The following is a 24116-nucleotide window of genomic DNA, read 5'->3' on the forward strand; positions in this document are numbered from 1 at the left end:
GAAATATTTCATTTTTCGATTTTAGGCCAGTTGTATGCGCAATCCTATAGCGGTGTAAAATGCAAATGAAGTCCGGTAGGTAACTAAATCTTGCTACCATGGTCAGAGTTAGGAAGTCAATGAGCATGGTGTCCGTGTAAAATATTTGCTGTCTTTTCTGTCGAAAAGCGATTTATTTTTTAGGTCCAATGTAAATGTGAGCTTTTTATGCACTTTTCCTTGATTATTCTGAAGTTTTTGCGCTGGCGTAAGTCATAGAAATGAACGTAATGTATTAGAAATTTGCAAATAACTGAGTGCTGTGTGGATGGTTTGTTTGAGGAGTGAACTGGTTTTACAGATAGAATGAGTTATTGCTGTGAAAACATGAGTATTACCTCTGAGAATTTATCTGAGTCTTCAGAAAGGAATTCTGAGGGTACTCCGTGCAGACTGTGCATGAAGAAAAATGATTATTGTTACAACATATTCTTTTCAATTGCAGGAAGCCAGATAACTGGAAAGGATGCCTAAGGCGATTTTGTTGACTTACAAGTAAGTGAGGGTTTACATTTTATTGATCTCCTTAGTTATTGTTTTATTCCGTTTTATGGGCATGTTTTCCACAGCAATTCTGATCTCTTGCATATGTTTCATTCCTTTCGTAGGTTACTTGTGTTACCTTGGCCCACAGTTTTATCCCAACAATCTGCAGTGATGCCAACATTTAGCTTAAAACTCAGGTCACGGTATCACTGTACTATATTTACCATAACTCACAAATGCGTCCATTGACATCGCTGGTTTTTTTATATATGGCAAACAAGACATCATTACTTAGTACTATATACAGATATTCCGCGAATCGTCCCTGATTTAAAAGTTACAAGACCTGCAATACGTAGTAATTTCTCGCCGCGAAGCTGAGACTCGAGGGAGGTATACCTGTTTAAAACTCATCATTACTCTGTTATGCGTCCATTCATCTCTTTGGTTTTTTGATATATGTCAGAGAAGACATCAATACTTAGTACTATACTCTGATATTCCGCGAATCGTCCCTGATTTATAAGTCACATGACCTGCAATACATAGTAATTTCTCGCCGCGAAGTTGAGACTCGCCGGAAGGTATACCAGTTTAAAAATCATCATTACTCTGTTATGCGTCCATTCATCTCTCTGGTATTTTGATATATGTCAGACAAGACATCAATACTTAGTACTGTATACAGATATTCAGCAAATCGTCCCTGATTTACAAGTTAGAGGGCCTACAATACTTAATATTTTCTCGCCGCGACGCTTTGACTTGACCGACGGTATGAGTTGATAATATTCATCATTAAACTGTTATGCGTCCATTCATCTCGCTGCTTTTTTGATATGTGGCAGACAAGACATCAATACGTAGTACCATAGAAAGATAGTCCGCGAATCGTCCCTGATTTATAAGTTACAAGACCTGCAATACGTAGTATTTTCTCGCCGCGAAGCTGAGACTCGCCGGAAGGTATACCTGTTTAAAAATCATCATTACTCTGTTATGCGTCCATTCATCTAGCTGCTTTTTTGATATATGGTAGACAAGACATCAGTACTTAGTACATTTATCTGATATTCCGCGAATCGTCCCTGATTTATAAGTTACATGACCTGCAATACATAGTAATTTCTCGCCGCGAAGCTGATACTTGCCGGAAGGTATACCAGTTTAAAAATCATCATTACTCTGTTATGCGTCCATTCATCTCGCTGCTTTTTTCATATATGGCAGACAAGACATCAATACTTAGTACTATATACAGATATTCTGCGAATCGTCCCTGATTTACAAGTTGAAGGACCTACAATACTTAATATTTTCTTGCCGCGACGCTTTGACTTGACCGACGGTATGACTTTATATTATTCATCATTACTCTGTTATGCGTCCATTCATCTCGCTCGTTTTTGGATATGTGGCAGACAAGACATCAATACGTAGTTATGTAGACAGATAGTCCGCGAATCGTCCCTGATTTATAAGTTACAAGACCTGCAATACGTAGTATTTTCTCGCCGCGAAGCTGAGACTCGCCGGAAGGTATACCTGCTTAAAAATCATCATTACTCTGTTATGCGTCCTTTCATCTCGCTGCTTTTTTCATATATGGCAGACATGACATCAATACTTAGTACTATATACAGATATTCTGCGAATCGTCCCTGATTTACAAGTTGAAGGACCTACAATACTTAATATTTTCTTGCCGCGACGCTTTGACTTGACCGACGGTATGACTTTATATTATTCATCATTACTCTGTTATGCGTCCATTCATCTCGCTCGTTTTTGGATATGTGGCAGACAAGACATCAATACGTAGTTATGTAGACAGATAGTCCGCGAATCGTCCCTGATTTATAAGTTACAAGACCTGCAATACGTAGTATTTTCTCGCCGCGAAGCTGAGACTCGCCGGAAGGTATACCTGCTTAAAAATCATCATTACTCTGTTATGCGTCCTTTCATCTCGCTGTTTTTTTGATATATGGTAGACATGACATCAATACTTAGTACTTTACTCTGATATTCCGCGAATCGTCCCTGATTTATAAGTTACAAGACCTGCAATACGTAGTATTTTTTCGCCGCGAAGCTGAGACTCGCCGGAAGGTATACCTGTTTAAAAATCATCATTACTCTGTTATGCGTCCATTCATCTCGCTGGTTTTTTTATATATGGCAGAGAAGACATCAATAATTAGTACTATACTCTGATATTCCGCTAATCGTCCCTGATTTACAAAAGTTCAAGACCTGCAATACGTAGTCATTTCTCGCCGCGAAGCTGAGACTCGCCGGAAGGTATACCTATTTAAAAATCATCATTTCTCTGTTATGCGTCCATTCATCTCGCTGCTTTTTTGATATATGGTAGACAAGACATCAGTACTTAGTACTTTTATCTGATATTCCGCGAATCGTCCCAGATTTATAAGTTACAAGACCTGAAATACGTAGTATTTTATCGCCGCGAAGCTGAGACTCGCCGGAAGGTATACCTGTTTAAAAATCATCATTACTCTGTTATGCGTCCATTCATCTCGCTGCTTTTTTCATATATGGCAGAGAAGAAATCAATACTCAGTACTATACTCTGATATTCCGCGAATTGTCCCTGATTTATAAGTAAAAGGACCTACAATACTTAAAATTTTCTCGCCGCGACGCTTTGACTTGACCGACGGTATGACTTTATAATATTCATCATTACTCTGTTATGCGTCCATTCATCTCGCTCCTTTTGTGATATGTGGCAGACAAGACATCAATACGTAGTATTTTCTCGCCGCGAAGCTGAGACTCGCCGGAAGGTATACCAGTTTAAAAATCATCATTACTCTGTTATGCGTCCATTCATCTAGCTGCTTTTTTGATATATGGTAGACAAGACATCAGTACTTAGTACATTTATCTGATATTCCGCGAATCGTCCCTGATTTATAAGTTACATGACCTGCAATACATAGTAATTTCTCGCCGCGAAGCTGATACTTGCCGGAAGGTATACCAGTTTAAAAATCATCATTACTCTGTTATGCGTCCATTCATCTCGCTGCTTTTTTCATATATGGCAGACAAGACATCAATACTTAGTACTATATACAGATATTCTGCGAATCGTCCCTGATTTACAAGTTGAAGGACCTACAATACTTAATATTTTCTTGCCGCGACGCTTTGACTTGACCGACGGTATGACTTTATATTATTCATCATTACTCTGTTATGCGTCCATTCATCTCGCTCGTTTTTGGATATGTGGCAGACAAGACATCAATACGTAGTTATGTAGACAGATAGTCCGCGAATCGTCCCTGATTTATAAGTTACAAGACCTGCAATACGTAGTATTTTCTCGCCGCGAAGCTGAGACTCGCCGGAAGGTATACCTGCTTAAAAATCATCATTACTCTGTTATGCGTCCTTTCATCTCGCTGCTTTTTTCATATATGGCAGACATGACATCAATACTTAGTACTATATACAGATATTCTGCGAATCGTCCCTGATTTACAAGTTGAAGGACCTACAATACTTAATATTTTCTTGCCGCGACGCTTTGACTTGACCGACGGTATGACTTTATATTATTCATCATTACTCTGTTATGCGTCCATTCATCTCGCTCGTTTTTGGATATGTGGCAGACAAGACATCAATACGTAGTTATGTAGACAGATAGTCCGCGAATCGTCCCTGATTTATAAGTTACAAGACCTGCAATACGTAGTATTTTCTCGCCGCGAAGCTGAGACTCGCCGGAAGGTATACCTGCTTAAAAATCATCATTACTCTGTTATGCGTCCTTTCATCTCGCTGTTTTTTTGATATATGGTAGACATGACATCAATACTTAGTACTTTACTCTGATATTCCGCGAATCGTCCCTGATTTATAAGTTACAAGACCTGCAATACGTAGTATTTTTTCGCCGCGAAGCTGAGACTCGCCGGAAGGTATACCTGTTTAAAAATCATCATTACTCTGTTATGCGTCCATTCATCTCGCTGGTTTTTTTATATATGGCAGAGAAGACATCAATAATTAGTACTATACTCTGATATTCCGCTAATCGTCCCTGATTTACAAAAGTTCAAGACCTGCAATACGTAGTCATTTCTCGCCGCGAAGCTGAGACTCGCCGGAAGGTATACCTATTTAAAAATCATCATTTCTCTGTTATGCGTCCATTCATCTCGCTGCTTTTTTGATATATGGTAGACAAGACATCAGTACTTAGTACTTTTATCTGATATTCCGCGAATCGTCCCAGATTTATAAGTTACAAGACCTGAAATACGTAGTATTTTATCGCCGCGAAGCTGAGACTCGCCGGAAGGTATACCTGTTTAAAAATCATCATTACTCTGTTATGCGTCCATTCATCTCGCTGCTTTTTTCATATATGGCAGAGAAGAAATCAATACTCAGTACTATACTCTGATATTCCGCGAATTGTCCCTGATTTATAAGTCACATGACCTGCAATACATAGTAATTTCTCGCCGCGAAGCTGAGACTTGCCGGAAGGAATACCAGTTTAAAAATCATCATTACTCTGTTTTGCGTCCATTCATCTCGCTGCTTTTTTCAAATATGGCAGACAAGACATCAATACTTAGTACTATATACAGATATTCTGCGAATCGTCCCTGATTTACAAGTAAAAGGACCTACAATACTTAAAATTTTCTCGCCGCGACGCCGCAGGGACGATTCGTGGACTATCTGTCTATATAACTACGTATTGATGTCTTGTCTGCCACATATCCAAAAAGGAGCGAGATGAATGGACGCATAACAGAGTAATGATGAATATTATAAAGTCATACCGTCGGTCAAGTCAAAGCGTCGCGGCCAGAAAATATTAAGTATTGTAGGTCCTTCAACTTGTAAATCAGGGACGATTCGCAGAATATCTGTATATAGTACTAAGTATTGATGTCTTGTCTGCCATATATGAAAAAAACAGCGAGATGAATGGACGCATAACAGAGTAATGATGAATATTATAAACTCATACCGTCGGTCAAGTCAAAGCCTCGCGGCAAGAAAATATTAAGTATTGTAGGTCCTGTAACTTGTAAATCAGGTACGATTCGCAGAATATCTGTATATAGTACTAAGTATTGATGTCTTGTCTGCCATATATCAAAAAAGCAGCGAGATGAATGGACGCATAACAGAGTAATGATAAATATTACAAACTAGTACCGTCTGTCAAAATACCGTCGTTCACGTCACAGGGTCGCGGCGAGAGACTGTGCTCTTGTGGGTTGGTATGAATGCGTGGGTTGGGAAAACTGTGGGCCAAGGTAACGCGACTTCGTAGGTTGCTGTTGGAGATGACCTGCCTGCCAGCCCACTGTGCTTGAAAAGGTTCATCGAATTCAATGATTTCATAAATATTTGTCTGAAATCGGTCGGAGAACTGAGAAATTTTTCGTGTAGAAAGTACCTCAGGGTGAGTGCATCTTATTTTTTTTTCATTGGAAGCCTCGTATAACTTTCAAATAATGTGAACTCATTCACGTAACCAGATATTAACTTGTTCGTGTTAACTTAACGTGTAGCCCGGCCTTAATAGTTTAAAGTTAATATGGACTGGAATGGAATTTTTTTCAAATGTTTGTACTTGTGGTTTCAACAGAATATAGCAATAACTTGAAAATGTAATTAATCGTGTATTTGATGAATCCCTTGTCAAGGCGGGCAATGTATTTGTTTGCACGGCACATTAACACGTACGGGTTAATGTTTAAATGTATGAACACGAGAATGAACGCCAAAATACACCGTGTAACCACCCAACTTGTGCGAATGCATGCACAGAAAAGAGAACTTGTTCTAATTTGGTTCATGCATTCGTACATTTACCGTTCTGGTCCACAAAAATCATTCATGAAAACGTACATTAACTCATACCTGTTAATGCATCGTGTAAACAGGCCTAAATGCTTAGTGACTTCATCAATGTAATACATGAAAAAATAACTGAAAAGTACTTCTTATTAGAGAACAAAACTTAATGTAGCATTAAATTTGTTAGTTAACAATATTGAATGTTATGAAAGGACCCCGCCAATGATCGACGGAGCAGTGAAAAAAGTCCAATTTCCCACATTGTGTTTCCGAATCCTGACGAGGCATTAATTAACTAGCTCTTGATACCTCAATGGGGACGACCGAAGTCGCTTTTTTTTTTTGGTGTAACAAGTGTTTACAATTCATTCAGTCATAAAAGTGATACATTTGAATTTACCAATGACCAACTCATAACACACATCAATGAACGTGAAGAATTTTGAGGAATATGTTTTCGATGTATTTTTTTGCCTCTTACCTACTCTTTGATTTTAGAACAGAATAATTCAGCTGCAAAAAATATCGGCAATACAGGAATTTTGGGCAAATGACGATCGGAGCGCACGAAGACAATCGTCCTTATGTAGTGTTCTTGTCAATAACCTTGAAATTCTTGTAAAATATTTGCTGTTTATCCTGCTGCTATGTTATTTCTTTTTGGGGTCCTATTTAAATGTGGGCTTATTACACCCTTTTCTTTGATAAGTCTAATGATTTTGCATTGGTGTACGTCATGGAAATGATATTAAAGTATTAGGAGTTTTAAAAAAACTGAGTGATACGTGGATGATTTGTTGGAGTGAACTGGTTTAGTGATTGAATGAGTTATTGCAGTGAAAGCATGAGTATGATTTCTCGGAGTCTTCAGGAAATCATTCCGAGAGTACCCCGTGCAGACTCTGCATGAAGAAATATGATTATTATTACTATGTATTTACCTCTATTGTTTCAAGCGAGATAACTGTCGAGGATGCCTTATATGATTTAGTCGAATTAAAAGTAAGTGACGGGTTATATTTTATTGATGTCCTTAGTTCTTTTTTTATTCCGTTCTATGAACTTATTTTCCATGATAGGTCCAAAGTCTATTGCATATGTTTTCATTGATTCCTTAGGTTGCTGTGGGAGATGGCCTGCCTGGCTCTTTATGTCCACTGTGCCTGGAAAAGCTCATCGAATTCAACGATTTCAGAAACATTTGTCATAAATTGGATGCAGAACTGAGAAATTTTTCATGTATTAATTACTTAAGGGTGAGTGCATCTTATTTTTCATTGGAATTCTAGTGTAACTTACAAATAATGTGAAATCATTCAAGTAAGTAGATATTAACTTGTTCGTGTTAGTTTACCGCGTATGCAAGCCTTAATAGTTTCACGTTCATATCGACGAGATTGAAAACTTTAGTAAGATGTTTGTATTTGTGGGTTCAACAGATTAAGATAATAACGTGAAAAAGTAACTAAATCGTGTATTTGACGAAGCCTCGATGGGCAAGGTATTAAGATATATGTCTGCAACAAATTAGTACGTACATGCAAAATTTATTAAAAAGCATAGGATACAAAATTTATTATCAGGATCATTTGTTTAGGACACAAAAGTTAATGGGGCATTAAATTAGTTCATCAGCAATATTAAATGATATTAAAGGACCTCTCCAATGATCGACGGAGTAGTGAAATAAGTCCAGTTTCCCATGTAGTGTTTCCGATTTTGGTTATTCAGTGGTGAGGACTGCAGATGTTTTATCTTTTCGTACAACTGTGTGTTTAAAATCCAATCCTAGCAAAAAATTAGTGGGTAATTGGAATTCAACTATGACCTACGAATTAAGGATATCAATAGATACGAATAATTTTTTGGGGTGTGTTTTCGATATCTTTCTCTTACTTTAAACCTCCTGTTTGGATTTAAATTTGAACTCTTTAAGTTTAGGTCGTTTATAGAATCGTATTTGCGGACGTTTTCAAAGTTCATTTGCCAGTTTAAAGTCGTATTAAACATTAAGAGATGAGAGAAATGCATAAGTATACAAGTACTAAAAGGTAAATTAGCTACTCAAAAAGTATCCAATAAAATATTTCAACAAAAAGATTAAAATTTCTAAAGCATATTAAGAAAAATGACTTAACACACCATGGCTATTTAGTGTACTTGTCCATTGTTATGTTAAAATATTATATATTTGGTTTTTTCATATTTGTATGATATTTGAGTGATTTGATAACAATTTTGTTGGCTAAAATTATCTATGTCAGTGCTTTATAAATTTTTTATGTGCTTGATTACAAAAACCTTTATTCAAATTATCTTGTGGTAAATAATATGTTTTACATAATAGGGTAGTTTCCTTCATCAAAGAAAATGAAAGGCATTGATTGCGATTCGTTACCTACCATTATTGTATTCATAATACACAAATTATTTGGTTTTTGAAATACCGGTTTAGACGAATGGTTAGGGTCAAATTTTATCCTCAATAGTGTAGTTTCCTTCATCAAAGGTACCGAAAGGCATTGATTGCGATTTGTTACCCACAATTACTGTATTCATAATATACAAATTATTTCGGTTTAGAAATACCGATTTAGACGAATGGCAGTGGTCCATTTTATCCTCATTTGAAAAGGGCCAGATTGGCGCCCATGCGATGCCACTCCACGTGAAGTCACAGGGACCTAGTTTCTACACGAGAGGATAGGAGTTTTACATCGTCTGAGATTGCCAATGCATGCATGAGGCGCAGAGCTCAGGGAAACATGTCTTAATAATCACCTATTAAAACTGACTAAGGTCGGAAAGTTTTCTTCGTTTGATAAGGTATTAATAAACCTTTTTTAAGCCAAGTGCTACCAGCCAGCAAGGTACTCAGCTACCCGCTAGCATCCTGCGTCCTATCAGCGCTCAGAGCCTCGATCAAGGTCACCTCACAAGGTGAGAGGGGGAATCAGAAATGCGTCGCACGACTCTTTCCCATCATTCCTACTTATGCGTCGCGTTTTTGCGCGCTTGAAAATTTTTCACTTTTCATTTAATTGCGAAAAATAGATATCGTCATTTAAAAATCTAAAAGCATGAAATACGTACTCCAGGAGTAATAATCTTTCGATTTAGGCAATAAAAAAATAATAGGAAACCACCCTATTAAGGTGTGGTAAGTGCTGAGGTTACCAATGCATGCATGAGGCACAGAGCTGAGGGAAACATGTCTTAACAATCACCTATTACAACTGGCTAAGGTAGCCTGTTGACTGACCCTAGATAGCATACATCAACTTTAAACTACTTAAGAAAATTTTTCTAGGCTCGTTAAAATTCTCAGATTCATTGTAAAATGCAGTAATAACCGAAAAAGAGTTTTGGATTTACATTCCTCTCTCTGTAAAGTGGTAATTTTATAATTTATTTCTTAAAGCCTTCTTAAGGGATCACACTTTCCCCGTGCTTGTGGTCACGTCTATGGCCGATGTGCAATATATTTCCACATTACATAGCACATGGGCTAAGTGCGATTTGCCCAGATATTCAGCTTTACATTGCTCTTGATGGTACCAACTTATGTTTAATCGTTCTTGAAAAATTCAATTACCACTTCCAATACCTTATCCAAGGTATCAGAGTTTTTGTCTATTACTTGAAAGAACTTGATTGATTATTGTAATAATCATACCTACCATAATCACACTATGTTTTTATCCATGAATAACTTATAGTGCATTTACTATAAACAATATATCTACAATTTGAATAAATCAGAACAACAATAAATCAATTATATTCATATCAGGAATGATTTTAATAGCGGGAATTCCTCTAATTGTTGTAATTAATTTATATTAAGATCTTATGTTCAGTAAACAAGTAGCCTTCAAAGCCTCAATTAAAAGTAATAATCTTTTAGGTCTTAGTTTAGATAAACAACTTTAGAATTGCAGTCTAATATCTTTTCTTTTGACTATAAACCCAATGACTTCCAATAACTTCCCCAGTGACAGTATTCAAATTGCGTGCATACATTAATTCACAAGCGTGTTACAAATAGCTTATGAGTAGTAGCTGAATAATTATTGATAAAAATAGCATCAAGTTTGGATGATATCTATGTATAAATTAGGATAAAGAAGGAAAGAAAATCCTGGATACGGCCTTGCTTGTGCCCCCCCCCCCAGAAAGAAATCCATATCCAGTAAATTCATCCTATGGTGCACAGAATTTAAATTATAATGTCAGAAATAATGCATCTCTCACTTACCATGGCACTTTTTGGGACGATATCTGCAGTGTTAAGTGGGAATGTCTGTTACAGTTATGAATATTAGCTTGAAAGAATTATTTGTGGGTGACATTGATTTCGTTTTTAAGAAGAAAAGGATTTCATGAGGCTCTCAACCGTTTGCGGGTTCATTAATGTCTTTTCTCCCACGTGTTGCCATCCTTATAGACAATGGAGGCCTAACACCTAGTACCATGAGCTTTGGTAAAATTGTTCTGGAAATATGCATTGTGATCTGCACTGTCAGCCAGCAATGGTTTAATTTGCAGCAGTCCAAGGGAATTTCTTCTCATTAAAACTCATGTGTATTTCATTTGTAATGGGAACTAAAACTCAATGATGCAAATGTTTTTGTGAGCATGTCCTGATTTGCTGATAGGAAGGAAAAAATAGCATTAGGGTAATTAAGTGTTCAAGTAGCATCAAGCATCACTCTAGAATACAATTTCATATTAGGTTTGTTGAAATTCTGTCCATCAACAACTCAAAATTTGTGCACAGGTAATTTGGAGTTTATTCTGTTACAAATATCATGAGTGAATGGAACTCTCTGCAGACATTTCCATGCTGCAGACATTTCTCTGAACCGTTTACAATCCTCCTCAAATGACAACATCAGTCAAGCTTGTGTGCAATGGAATTGGGCCCCTTTTATGTTGTTGCGTAGTTAATAGTACTGAAAATACTCTTATCTATCATCCATATCTCATTCTCAATCTCAGAGAGGAGGACCGTTATAAGATAATAGGAGAACAGGAGAAGCTGGCAACCACTTCCGTTGAAACATGTGCCAATCATATGCATCAAGAGAGTTAAGAATAGTTATTCTCCAGCAAGCTCCAGAAGGAAAATTGAATACCTCCTGTTATAAATAAAGTATGAGTATAAAACTCTAATTAGTAGTTACGTATAGTAATATAATCATTTTTAATACAAATGTTTTCATTCATTGCCTAATATCATTATTTTATGGCTTGAAGAAGTGTATAAAATGTAAAAACTGTGAATTGCATGGCAAATGGTGTATAATTACTTAAGATTGGTTAGGTCCCCTATTGGCAGAAAATTAAACCCTTGGCAAATTTGAATGACGGCATGAAGTTTCTTTATGCTATGAGTTTTTCAAAAACAAATGCATCCATCCATTTCTGCTCGGAAAATAAAAAAAAGAGTTTGATAGTAGTACAGTAAAAATTAGGTAATGAAGAAAAATTAGACACATTTTTTCTAGATTATTTATAAAGACATGATAAATAATAAATAAAATGGATATAAGGGCTTTCTGCAAATAGGGTGGTTTCCTATTGTTTTTTTATTGCCTAAATCGAAAGATTGTTACTCCTGGAGTGCTTATTTCACACTTAAAGATTTTTAAATGACGATATCTATTTTTCGCGATAAAATGAAAAGTGAAAATTTTCAAGCGCACGAAAACGCAACGCGTAAGTTGGAATGAAGGGTAAAAGTCCGTGCATAGCATTTCTGGTTCCCCCTCCCACCATGTGAGGTGACCTTGATCGAGGCTCTGAGCGCTGATAGGATGCAGTATGCTAGCGGGTAGCTGAGTACCTTGCTGGCTGGTAGCGGTTGGCTTAAAAAAAGTTTATGAATACCTTATCAAACGAAGAAAACTTTCCAACCTTAGCCAGTTTTAATAGGTGATTATTAAGATATGTTTCCCTGAGCTCTGTGCCTCATGCATGCATTGGTAACCTCAGACGATGTAAAACTCCTATCCTCTCGTGTAGAAACTAGGTCCCTGTGTCGTCACGTGGAGTGGAATCGCATGGGCACCAATCTGGCCTTTTTCAATTAAGGATAAAATTTGACCCTTGCCAATCGTCTAAACCGGTATTTGAAAAAACCAAATAATTTGTGTACATATTATGAATATACTAATGGTGGGTAACGAATCGCGATCAATGCCTTTCGTTTTCTTTGATGAAGGAAACTACTCTATTTTAAAATGATTATGGAAGGGGAATTTTTATAGGTAAGGAGAAAGAACTCCATAGATTACATCCAGAGATAAGTAAAGGTTCAGAAATGAATTGCGTACAAACGATTGTCACTGATCAGCATTGACACAGATTTCAAATTCCCACAGGTAAACTGCATTCACTGCGATGATGTATGAAAATACTTTGCAATGCTCAACGAAAAGATTAAGAAAGCAAACAACTCAAAAATGAACTTAAAAATAAGTTACATTGCAACAGCTTAAACACAATATACATAACAATTCTCATGCTCATTGACACGTAAACACCACTTTATAATATGAGACATATGGAAAAACTAGTGTACTTATTTAGAAGGATTCGTAGTTGCGGTTTTCACCACTAGAGACACATCTACAAGAGGCCAAATATCCTCCTTTAAATATTAGCCTCTTTCCCCTTCAATACATGACAATTTCACTAAGTGATATGATGTTTGTGTCAAAGTGGAATTCAAGCGCCATATCGGCAGCATCAGTGACAAACATAATTCCCAAATGTCTTTAGTATGCAGAAAGGGTTTTCTAAATAGGTATTTCGGAGTTCATGCAAATAAACTGTATATTATATCAATTTACGTTTAGAATGCAAGAATTCATCACTTTTCGATGGTATACAAGGTTCAATAGCGGGAAGAATTGCAGCTACAACCCTGGAATCTAAACCAGTCTTTGCTTACCTTGTCCGATATAAAATAGGGATACGTATACCATAAAAAGGGGCTATTAAAAGCACACTTTTAAATATCACCTAAAAATCACATTACAACAGATAGACATAAAATACATAAATGCTCATTGACACCCTAGCTTATAACAGCCCAATCAAGCAAAGATTAGTTTAGACTGAGGGCTTTAAGTGTGTATCTTACCATGAGAAGACTACGTATACAATGGGCCTTTCGTCGAAAAATGAAGAATTCTTCCATTTGCATTAATTTAAACTGATATATTGTTGAGGTTTATTGCATGAGTCCTGACGTGGCTATTTTGAAAAAATACATTTTTGAACTCTAAAATGAAGAAATTCTGGAATCGTTTTGCCGAATCGAATGTATGGGAGCTGAAATTTGGCTTAAATTCCTTTCTGGTCTTATATATACATAATCTTAACAAAAAACTATAAAACCGCGATTCTAAACCTACCTTGTATACGTGGTCTTATGTCAACATGGTTATTTCACGGGTGATGTGACGGCGTCAAATGATCATGAAAATCGTAAATACTCTACACTTATATAGTAATGTAAACTCTATGGTGAAAATTGTTGATAATATTCTCTATTCATGCTGTTGCATCGTGATATATATTTGAGGTGATTTATTAATTGCTGACTTTTATGGACCATGCCTTGAGTATTCCTCAGTGTTTTCACTTATCATCCAAATGAAAGTAGTTTCCTTCTGGGATTTTGTGATCATAGTCTCCCTCAAATGCATACGTCGTATTGCTTTTAGCTAGCTAATCAGCTAAGGCCTTGAAATTCATGAAACGAATAATTGTTGAAATAACCACAGATTCAGTAATGAGATTGGTAATAACAGATGTTAGCACCCAGGCTATCTTAAGTTTGATTTGAGGCTGCAATGTTTATCCATTCTGAAATGACCGCCACGGGAATTATAATATCGATGTGTCAATGCGTTTTGAATTCGAATTTTGAGTCGATAACGTCGAGTCGAGTGGCATATCGATTAGTTCGTGAACGAGAGCATATCGGGAAATTGTGTTTATGAGGGAAATTAGTAAACTCCCTATTTTATGTGCTTTGAGAGGTAGTACTGTGGTTATTAGACATTCCTTTTGTATTTATTTTGATTCCGGGAATCCTTCTTGTCGAGGATAGTAGTTTTTTGTTTGTAAAGATGGTAGTGGTTAAGCTATATAAGTACCTATTTGAATGTGTTGTTGTTTACTCTAAACTAAAACGTTATCCTGCATATTTGCAAAATAGGTTTAAAGTTGCTGCTGGATCCTTTTTTTCCTGTCGTGTAAGTTGAGGAAACTATTGGATACTTTTTTACTGTTAGGCCCTCGCCCTGAATTCGTATTCGTGTATAATATCCATATTTTTGGCGGAGATTGATGTGTATTTGGTAGTGTGTTTGTATGATGATGGGTCCATTAAAATGCACAATTTCATGTAAGAACCTCATTGTGAAGTAATGTATGCAATTAATCTCGTACAAAGATTATTTTCTTGGAGTGATTAGCTAGTCTATATAGCCTATATGTATGGGTATGATGTGAAGCGACGGTTCGATTATTTAATGAAAAGGAGTTTGAAGTAGCTTTGTGTAATCCGGAGAAGAACAAAATCTGTTTTTTTTTGTGTGCGTTATAAAAGATAGTGTTCTCATAGTTAGACATTCCCGTTTGTGCAGGACTTCCTTCAAGTCGATGTTAGTAGATTTTGTGGGTAAACATGTTAACGTAATTATATACATGTGTTAATTTTGTCTTTAAATAAGAGGACTCAATATTTCCGACGTATTAGAAAAATAGATATTGAGGTGGTGCCAAATCCGTCTTTTTTGTGTTTATATGGAGATATTACTAGATAATCTTCTGTTTCCATGCCGGTGTCACTAACCTCTTATTCGTGTATCATATCCAAGAACCTTATAAGTAGGCTTCTTGATCATATCCATATTTATGGTGGAGAATACTGCGCGACTTTCTAGTGTGTTTTGTTGTTTATGGTTCTCATTAAAAATGCATAGTTACATATCACCACCTCATAGTAAAATCATGCAACTGGTCTCTCATTAATCAGGATTACTCTCTTGGTGTGATAGCAAGTATTCCATCATCTAGGTAATGTTATATGCATTTCGGAGTTGTTTGGCCCTGTCGTAATGATATTATGTGTTCTAAATGTTCGCAGGTATATGTACTACATGCTGTTATCATACTGTTTTGTCTTATCAACTTTTGTGTCCTTAAATATAATTATTGGTAGGCATACCGTGTGTATTAAAATCCTCTCGCGGCATTTGAAGTATCACATTCTTCTCTGTCAACGTCGCAGAAATATTTAAACCCTCGCAATTTAAGCCTTAAAAGCTTAATATATTTTTGTATATTGGCTTTGTATGATCTTTGGGAAAAGTAGCGAAAATATGAAATTCTTAACCGGAAACCTCTAACTACAGCAAATGTAATTGTTTAGAGGCATAAGCCTCTATAAGAAGTTTCATATGTGATTCTTTTTTTTTAAACATGGAGGTTTGTAAGTACGTAGGATCTGTTTTGGGATGTGACATCCAAAAATATAAAATATAATTCGAGTTTGTTTTGAAAGTTGATATCTGTTTCTCCAAACATTTGGCTTTAACCTCTACAGTTTTATGAGTTACATGTTTTAGGACGACTTAGTACTTAATTCTGGGTGTCATTCATGGAGATATAAGCTTTAAATATTCGGTTTAATGTATCAAGATGCTTTTAACGGATAGCATTGGGGTTCCGTAGCGTATCCCTTTTAAAAGTATCTGCTGACTTGATGTCAAATAACCAGCGAACAGAGATGACGTAATTGGTGAGGGTATAAGTTCGTTTATTTAATACTATTTATGGCTGACCTGATTTTACGTTTCATGGATTAGGATGCCTGTTTATTCGTGGCAAATCATTAGGGAGTATCTTTTCAATTGTCACCATAGAGTGCCTATTTCCAATTGTTTATATTGCTTCTTTTAATGTTGAGTTTTCTGGTATCACCATGACATTTGCTTTTAAGCTGCCCATTATTATTTTGTACTTGTGACTTTGCTTTTTCGAGTGGTGGTAGATGCTCTTTCTAATTCCCATCATGAATTATCTATTCCCATTTGTTCATAATGCAATATTAGTGTTGAGTATTGGGTATTCTAATGACATGGCAATTCTTGTATATATCACCGCCGTTCACGCGGCAGGGTTAGAAATATTACACGTAAGTGATAGTTGCGCCTGAAACCCCCCTAGCCGTAATTTCTGGCTGTGCCCCTGGTACATATTACAAATGGATGTCCATGTACCATGCTGAGAAATTTGTTAATGCAGTTTTCCACACTTAAAAACTCTTTTTACACATGTGTATACTCCTGTTCAGTCATAGTTAAGCCCTTGGATATAATTGAAAAAAGTTTGTTGTCTGTTATCTTAGTACTCATAGTGATATAAGGGACGTGGGATCGTTTTGAATTGAATATTCTTGTATTGTAGAAAAATATGAAATTAATAACAGATGAACTTGTGAAATGTGGCTGATTTTTCATTTGTTAGCCCTAACCCTAGGATTTTAGTCTCCATTTCTGAAAATGAACGTTTGAATGCAAAACACTCAAACAAATTAAAAATGGCATTTTTGGAAAATTAAAGGACTGAGGCTAATTAACCCATTTACGGCCAAAGTTGCGAAAACGCAACATTATTGAGAAATGCAAAAAAAATGTTTCAATTGAATTTTATTAATGTAGAATTCGCTTTTTTCGATAAAAATAATTTTAAACTGATTTTTAGTGAGATTATAATGACATTTAATAAGTATTTCGATATTTATAAAAATACTCAAAATGTGTCAATTTTCGAGTCTCCTGTTAAGCAAGATAAATAATTTTTCCTAAGAGTAACTATTCCCTTTATTAAGTTTTTTATTCGTCCATATGGACGTAGAAATTTCAATTAACAGATATTAAAGCTTATATTTCGTCATGGAGTCAACATTAAGCGAAAATCAGATCCGGAAATAATGTTGCGTTTTCGCAACGTTGGTCGAATCCGATATCTATAGGCAGTTATGCAACCCGCATTACCACATATTTCCGTCTCGTAGGAATATGCCGTTTTTGCTGTCAGATATAATCCTACGCATTTTTATGCCTCGAATTTGACAAATATCGTCATATTTGACAATTAAAATCCTTAGATACTATATTTCCAATGAGATGCTGCATTATTTCACCAAAATCCAATATAAAATAGAGATGCATTACGGCTTGAAAGAAATGAGTCAAAGTGAATATTTTTTCAGAAGATAACGTATTTTCCAGTTTTCAATTGACATTTTTATCACAACAGATTGAATTACAACAAATAATGATTATTTATGAATAACATGAAAGCATTTCGGGTGCAATGGAACACAAAACTTTGTACTTTTAATCCGAATTCATCCTTCCTTACTTCACGATTCACCGACCTCCACAACAGGATATTGGGTGAATGACGACGATAAAGCGTAGATTTGGTTCGGCAATGATTGAACCACAACGTATTTAGATTAATAAAAAAATAATCTACACTTTTCAGACAGTTCCTGTCTGGACAAAAATGACAGATTTGTAAATAATGACCTCAATTTGACGACTTGAATAAAAAATTAATACAATTCGGCATATTTGCGCATAAATTTTGAAATAATGAGCAAATGGTACCTTACTTTGGTCACTACAGTGCATAAATGTTCTTTTAAAACAAGCCTTGAAGATTTTGCTTTTAACTTTGGTGCTTATGTTATTCAGACGGTTTTATGGTTCAACCAGGCGATAGAAAATTGGAAGCAAGTGTTATTCTGGAATTTGTCAAGGTTATCCCTGATCCCTCGAATCATTGTATGCTTTTCGATAACTTCTTTTCACCTTGGAGACTATTTATTGTTTTGAAAGAAAAAGGATTATTTGTCACTGGAGCCATCCGTGAAAACACGAGTAAATACGTATAACGGAAGAGTGCCTGATAGAATATAATAAAACCATCGACGTGAAACCGAGAGGAAAATGAAAAAAAAACATTTGATAAAGCCCAAGGTCTTAGTATAGCTCGATGGAATGATAACTAGATTGTCTCTGTAGACAGCAATACAAGTTTTTCGCTTCCATTTGGCACAGGGAAAAGTTTCAGCAGAAAAAAGAAAATACTATTTCACATACTATTCTATGTCAATAAAAGAAAATACTATTCGTGTCATTGGGGAATATAGTAAATACGTGAGAGGTGTGGACCTACTTGATAATGCAAATGCAAATTACCGCACAAGAATTCAGGGGAAAAAAGATCCTAGCTTATCAACTTACTGGACAGCGTTTGCACTAACGCCAAGAGATTGTACAGGTTATGCAACGGAAGTAAATTTCACTGGTAGACTTCAAATCGTATCTAGCAGGGACGCATCTAAAAATTGAAGTGAATAAGTCAGTAGATGACGTACCCCTATTCAATTCGCGTCCATAAACATGGAAAAAGTTAGGCCATATAATTCATCGCAGATTCGTGAACCATGAAGGGACGAATTTGTTCATAGAGTTAACAAAAATTCAGTAGTTGCCGGAACAGTGTAAAAGCCAAACCATGTTTGAATGTACAAAATTTTATGTTCCATTACACCCAAAATGCTTGAGTATTTCATAATTAGCCATTAATTGTTGTAATTTTATCTGCAATGATAAAATTAAAGTCAATGAAAAAATGTGAAATACATTCTCTTTTGAGAAAGTTTTCGCTTTGACTTATTTCTTTCAAACCGTAAAGCATGTATATTTTATAGTGGATTTAGGTCAAATAACAACATCTCGTTGGAAACATAATATCTAAGGATTTTATTTATCCAATATGACGATATTTGTCATATAATTGGCATAAAAAGGTATAGGATTATATCCGACAGTAAAAACAACATATTCCTATGAGACGGTTATGTATTGTAATGCGGGTTGCATAACTGCCTATAGATACCGGATTCGGCCAACGTTGCGAAAACGCAACATTTTTTTTACCGTAAGCAAATTTTTTTGAAGGCCCATATTTTCAATTTACCTTATTTAGCATGTTATTAGGTAAAATGAAAAGAAAAAAATACATATTTTCAAGTATTTCTTTACTCGGCCGGTAATGGGTTAATTTGATAATCCAAATGAATATGTCACGAATATTGAAGTGTTCGAAATTCACTTACAACTTATGTATCTCAATGTTTTCACGGTGTTTAAAAGGAGGGTTTTAAACAAACAAAGTGATATATTTACAGTTAATACATAAATATGGTTAAGAAACATGAATTGGAGAAAAAGCCAAATATTTTGTTGAATATGTTATAATATGAGAATTCCTTACTTTAAAAAAATTGTTGATATTAATTTATTTTTAGTACTTTTAAAATTGACTTACGAACTGAAAATAATTCATTTTGCATAATGTCAGCAAGTACTAAAATGATTTGAAGAAAATCGTATATAATAGTATTAGATTGTTCTTTCTAAGTTACTTTACATAGAAAGTATGAATTGTAATAAATTGATTACAAAGGTAAACACTGAGGCTTACAGGGTAATTACTATTGATACATTATCAACAGAAAAAATATTCCGAAAATTTGGACCTGACAGGCCATCGATTGATGCATTTCTGTGCATTACAATATCCTTTGATAGATATCATCACATTTTTTCTCATTACCTTTTCCATATTATTATTACCCTGGAATTTACTCTAAACTCTGTCCACTTTAAAAAGCACCCTCATTGATTCAGCATAATCAATGGTAAAGGTGGCAGATAGCAATTGTCCTCTGTCTCCTTTTTCCCAAGAGCAGCCATCACTGCAATGGACTACTCCCAGCTTTCTTACTTTACATTGCTTTGCTTAATTGCATCTTCAAATTTGAGATAAGGGAAGCGAATAAAATGCTTCTGCATCTTACCATCAGGAATTACAATCCAGTCTACTTTCTTTATCTTATGAATACCCAATAGCTTATCCTATTTTTCCCTGTTAAAGTTTTCCAGGTCCATAAAGCCAAAGCCAACATCTTTTCCTCTTCCCCAGTGCATTTCTACAATGTTCTTATATGTGCAATAGTTTGTATGGTGCTCCTACCTCTTCTGAAGCCAAACTGCTCGTCACCAACATTCTTTTCCGTTATTCGTTCAAGTCTCAGATTCAGAACTCTCAGCAATGCCTTAGCCATATATGAAATCAGACTGTTTGGGTGTTCCTCTTACTTTCTGGTGTTTCCTTTATTTGGAATCTGTATCATAATTGTCTTTACAGGTTCCCTTGGCACTGTACCTTTATTGTGTATTTTGTAACACAATTTTACAACTACTGGTTGACCTTCCTTCTATGCACATAAATAATTCAATAGGAAGCTCAACTATGACCATTATTCATGTACTTCATTGTTTGTGCTATCAAGTTTATTGAGTACTGGCTCCAAATTTCAGTTTTATTGTAGTTGAAAGACACAACACCGTTTTGTTACATCAAATGAAAAATGAACATAGAATAAAAAGGGCGGCCCATCTTGATACTTTGAGGCCGGTATATTGCTTTCTATCAAATGTCATTAGTTATCAACTAAAGGGATTTTATAAATCAGACCAGCATAGCTTTCTTTTGTGATTAAAATATTAAAATTCTTTTCTAGGGCTTCCAGCTGGTGAAAGGAAGTTTAGGGAAACATCTAAGTGGTGACTATTCCTTCCTCGGCCTCACTGACTGTTATTAATTCGGCGAATGGAGCATCTTATGCAGGGGAATGAAGGAATGTGATTATTGAAGACTTGGAAAAATGTGGAGCTGTTCTTGCTGATAAGTCAACATCATGCGGAATTCCATATGATGGACAAGCAGGCATCCAAAATCAGTGGAGGCAGAGTGGGTGAGGTGAGGGGTGGAAGTGGTTGTGATGCACCAATAATCCCTAATGCCCTCAGGATGATCAGAATTAGTAGAAAAACGAGTTGCGCAGAGCCAGTCATGGGGAACAAAGATGAGTTCAGTAATTTTGAGGCGAAAAATTCTGTAAAGGGACAAATGTCAAACGAAACTACGTATAATTGCTACCACTGCACAGGTGGATTCAGCACCAAAAGTGGGCTCATCAAACACCTTGAAACTCATTTTAGTGCCAGCAATTTAGTCGTGGATGATGATTCATCCATGGTGCTTGATATAAAAGGGACAAACAGTGGAAAACAAGGGCTGAGGTATGAAGGAAATGGGCATCTAAAGGGAGTATCCGGAGGGACTCTGGAGAAAGGAAAAGATAGAAAAGGGGGAAGGTTTGCTGTAGGAGCTGACACGTGTGTAGAAAGTGATTCCTTAAATTCCTCCTCTTGCACTAGAGACATCAAAAAGGGAAAGTGTTCAAGCGCAAGAGGGAGGCCTTATTCCTGTAGTGTGTGCTATAAGTGTTTCGCTAAATCTTCTACTCTCAAGAATCACATGCGTGTACACACAGGGGAGAAGAATTATTCCTGTAGTGTCTGCAATAAGTCATTCTCTCTGAGGGGCAACCTCACCAGACACAAGCGTACCCACACAGGAGAGAAACCTTATGCATGCAGTATCTGCAATAAGTCTTTCTCTGTGAGTGGTACCCTCAACAAGCATATCCGTACCCACACAGGAGAGAGGTCTTATTCATGTAAAATATGCTGTAAATCATTCAGTCATAGTGATGTCCTTACCAAGCACATCCGTATTCACACTGGGGATAAGCCTTATACCTGTAGTGTATGCAGTAAGTCTTTCTCTCAGAGGAGCAACCTCACCAAACACATGCGTGCACACACAGGAGAGAGGTCTTATTCATGCAAAATATGCTGTAAATCATTCAGTTGCAGTGATTCCCTTACCAAGCACATGCGTATACACACTGGGGATAAGCCTTATTCCTGTAGTGTCTGCAATAAGTCTTTCTCTCAGAGTTATGACCTCACCAAACACATGCGTACCCACACGGCAGAGAAACCTTATACATGCAGCATTTGCACCAAGCCTTTCTGTCACAGTTCTGACCTCACCAAACATATGCGTATACACACGGGGGAGAAGAATTATTCATGTAAAATATGCTGTAAATCATTCAGTCGCAGTGATTCCCTTACCAAGCACATGCGTATACACACGGGGGATAAGCCTTATACATGCAGCGTCTGCAATAAGTCTTTCTCTGAGAGTGGTACCCTCAACAAGCATATGGCTTCACACACAAGAGACCGGTCTAATTCATGTAAAATATGCTGTAAATCATTCAGTCGCAGTGATGTCCTTACCAAGCATATGCGTATACACACGGGGGATTAGAATTATTCCTGTATGGTCTGCAATAAATCTTTCTCTCTGAAAGGCAACCTCAACAAGCATATGCCTACACACAAGAGAGAGGCCTGATTCATGTAAAAATGGTGTAAATCATTCAGTCATAGTTATCACCTTACCGAGCATATGCATATACACCCAGGAGTGTCTACAGTGTCTGCAGGAAATCTTTCACTCAGGAAAGCACCTTGTACAACCATATGCTTCCGCACACAGGAGAAAACTTATTCATGTAGAATACACTGTAAATCATTCAGTCACAATTATGACCTTACGAAGCACATGCGTACACACACACACACACACACACGGAAGAAACACTATTTCTGCAGTGTTTGCAGGAAGTCCTTCACGCATACTATTGCCCTTAAAAGCCATATGCACATGCACACAGGAGACTGACATTATTCACGTAACATTTCCTGCAAATATTTCTATCACAGTAGCCAGCTAACTACACACAAACATACACACACAGGAGACAAACCTTATGCATTTAGCATTTGCTTGAAATCCCAATAGGGATGGTGAGACGTAGTAGTGAATGCATGAAGAAGTCATGGATTTTTGATTTGTATTTTGAAGGAGCTGGGTGGCAAAATAGTGCAAGGCCACCCACTTAGCTCACTCTGCATTAAGACAATATGCCACTTACTTTCACTCGAATTTGTCTGCTCAAGGTCTAATATCTTTTGTTATGTTCCTCTCATTCCTTGGTATGTCTCAATGTGAATTAATAATGAAATCAATGATGTTTTCTGGGTTGAAATAGTACAAATTGTGCCAATAGCCTAAAAATATTGTTACACTTGTGTCATGATTGTTCTCATTTTACCGTTAACTAATCTATATATAGGCGCATAATTCATTGTCGTTTACACAAGTATTGTTAAAAAATGATGAGGAAATACACATTAGGGAATGGTAATAATGATAATTTTTCATTGGTAAAATAGTCTTTTTATATTGTAAAATGTTGTCATACAACTGTCATTATTCTTTCTAACTGAAAATTTTTCCTTTCGCAAATCGTAGTTATTTTAATGTAATGAATCCTTTGTTGGTCTATTATTTGATTTTTGTGGACTGTATCTTAAGAATAATTTTCTCTTTATAGATAAACTAAACTAGATGGTAAACTAGGATGGCCATGGAAAGTGTCTAACCTAAGGCATATGACTTAGGGGTCTGTGTTATGGTTGCTGCTACCATGTGCTCCCCAATAGCCTTGTGATTGTTGTGTTTTAGGGTAACCTGTTTCTTACTGTAATTATGCACATGTATGTGTTAAACAAATGACAATAAACTGCATCTGTATACAAAACATTGCCGGCCAATATTACCTAGTACTTAACCGTGAA

At 36.2% G+C, this 24116-nt stretch overlaps 1 protein-coding gene across 3 annotated transcripts; it reads left to right on the top strand.

Moving 5' to 3' along the window:
* The first annotated feature begins 5872 nt into the window (after positions 1–5872).
* LOC124172037 (zinc finger protein 501-like) lies at positions 5873–23638 on the top strand. 3 transcript variants are annotated; one of them, XM_046551439.1, is made up of 3 exons: positions 5874–5992; positions 7509–7646; positions 21077–23638. In XM_046551439.1, exon 3 carries the CDS (start codon positions 21268–21270, stop codon positions 22738–22740), a length of 1473 nt encoding a protein of 490 aa, XP_046407395.1. In that variant the 5' UTR covers positions 5874–5992; positions 7509–7646; positions 21077–21267; the 3' UTR covers positions 22741–23638. The 3 variants fall into 3 exon arrangements, with proteins under 3 accessions (XP_046407397.1, XP_046407395.1, XP_046407396.1); XM_046551440.1 differs by lacking the exon at positions 5874–5992 and adding an exon at positions 6743–7392; XM_046551441.1 differs by lacking the exon at positions 7509–7646 and having other exon boundaries at positions 5873–5992.
* Positions 23639–24116: the final 478 nt, after the last annotated feature.

The sequence above is a fragment of the Ischnura elegans genome, assembly GCF_921293095.1.
Source record: "Ischnura elegans chromosome 13 unlocalized genomic scaffold, ioIscEleg1.1 SUPER_13_unloc_1, whole genome shotgun sequence".
In the NCBI taxonomy this organism is placed as follows: Eukaryota; Metazoa; Arthropoda; class Insecta; order Odonata; family Coenagrionidae; genus Ischnura; species Ischnura elegans.

Coding starts and splice junctions, on each gene's coding strand:
- LOC124172037 (XM_046551441.1), top strand. CDS start 21,268: ATGATGGACAAGCAGGCATCCAAAATCAGTGGAGGCAGAGTGGGTGAG.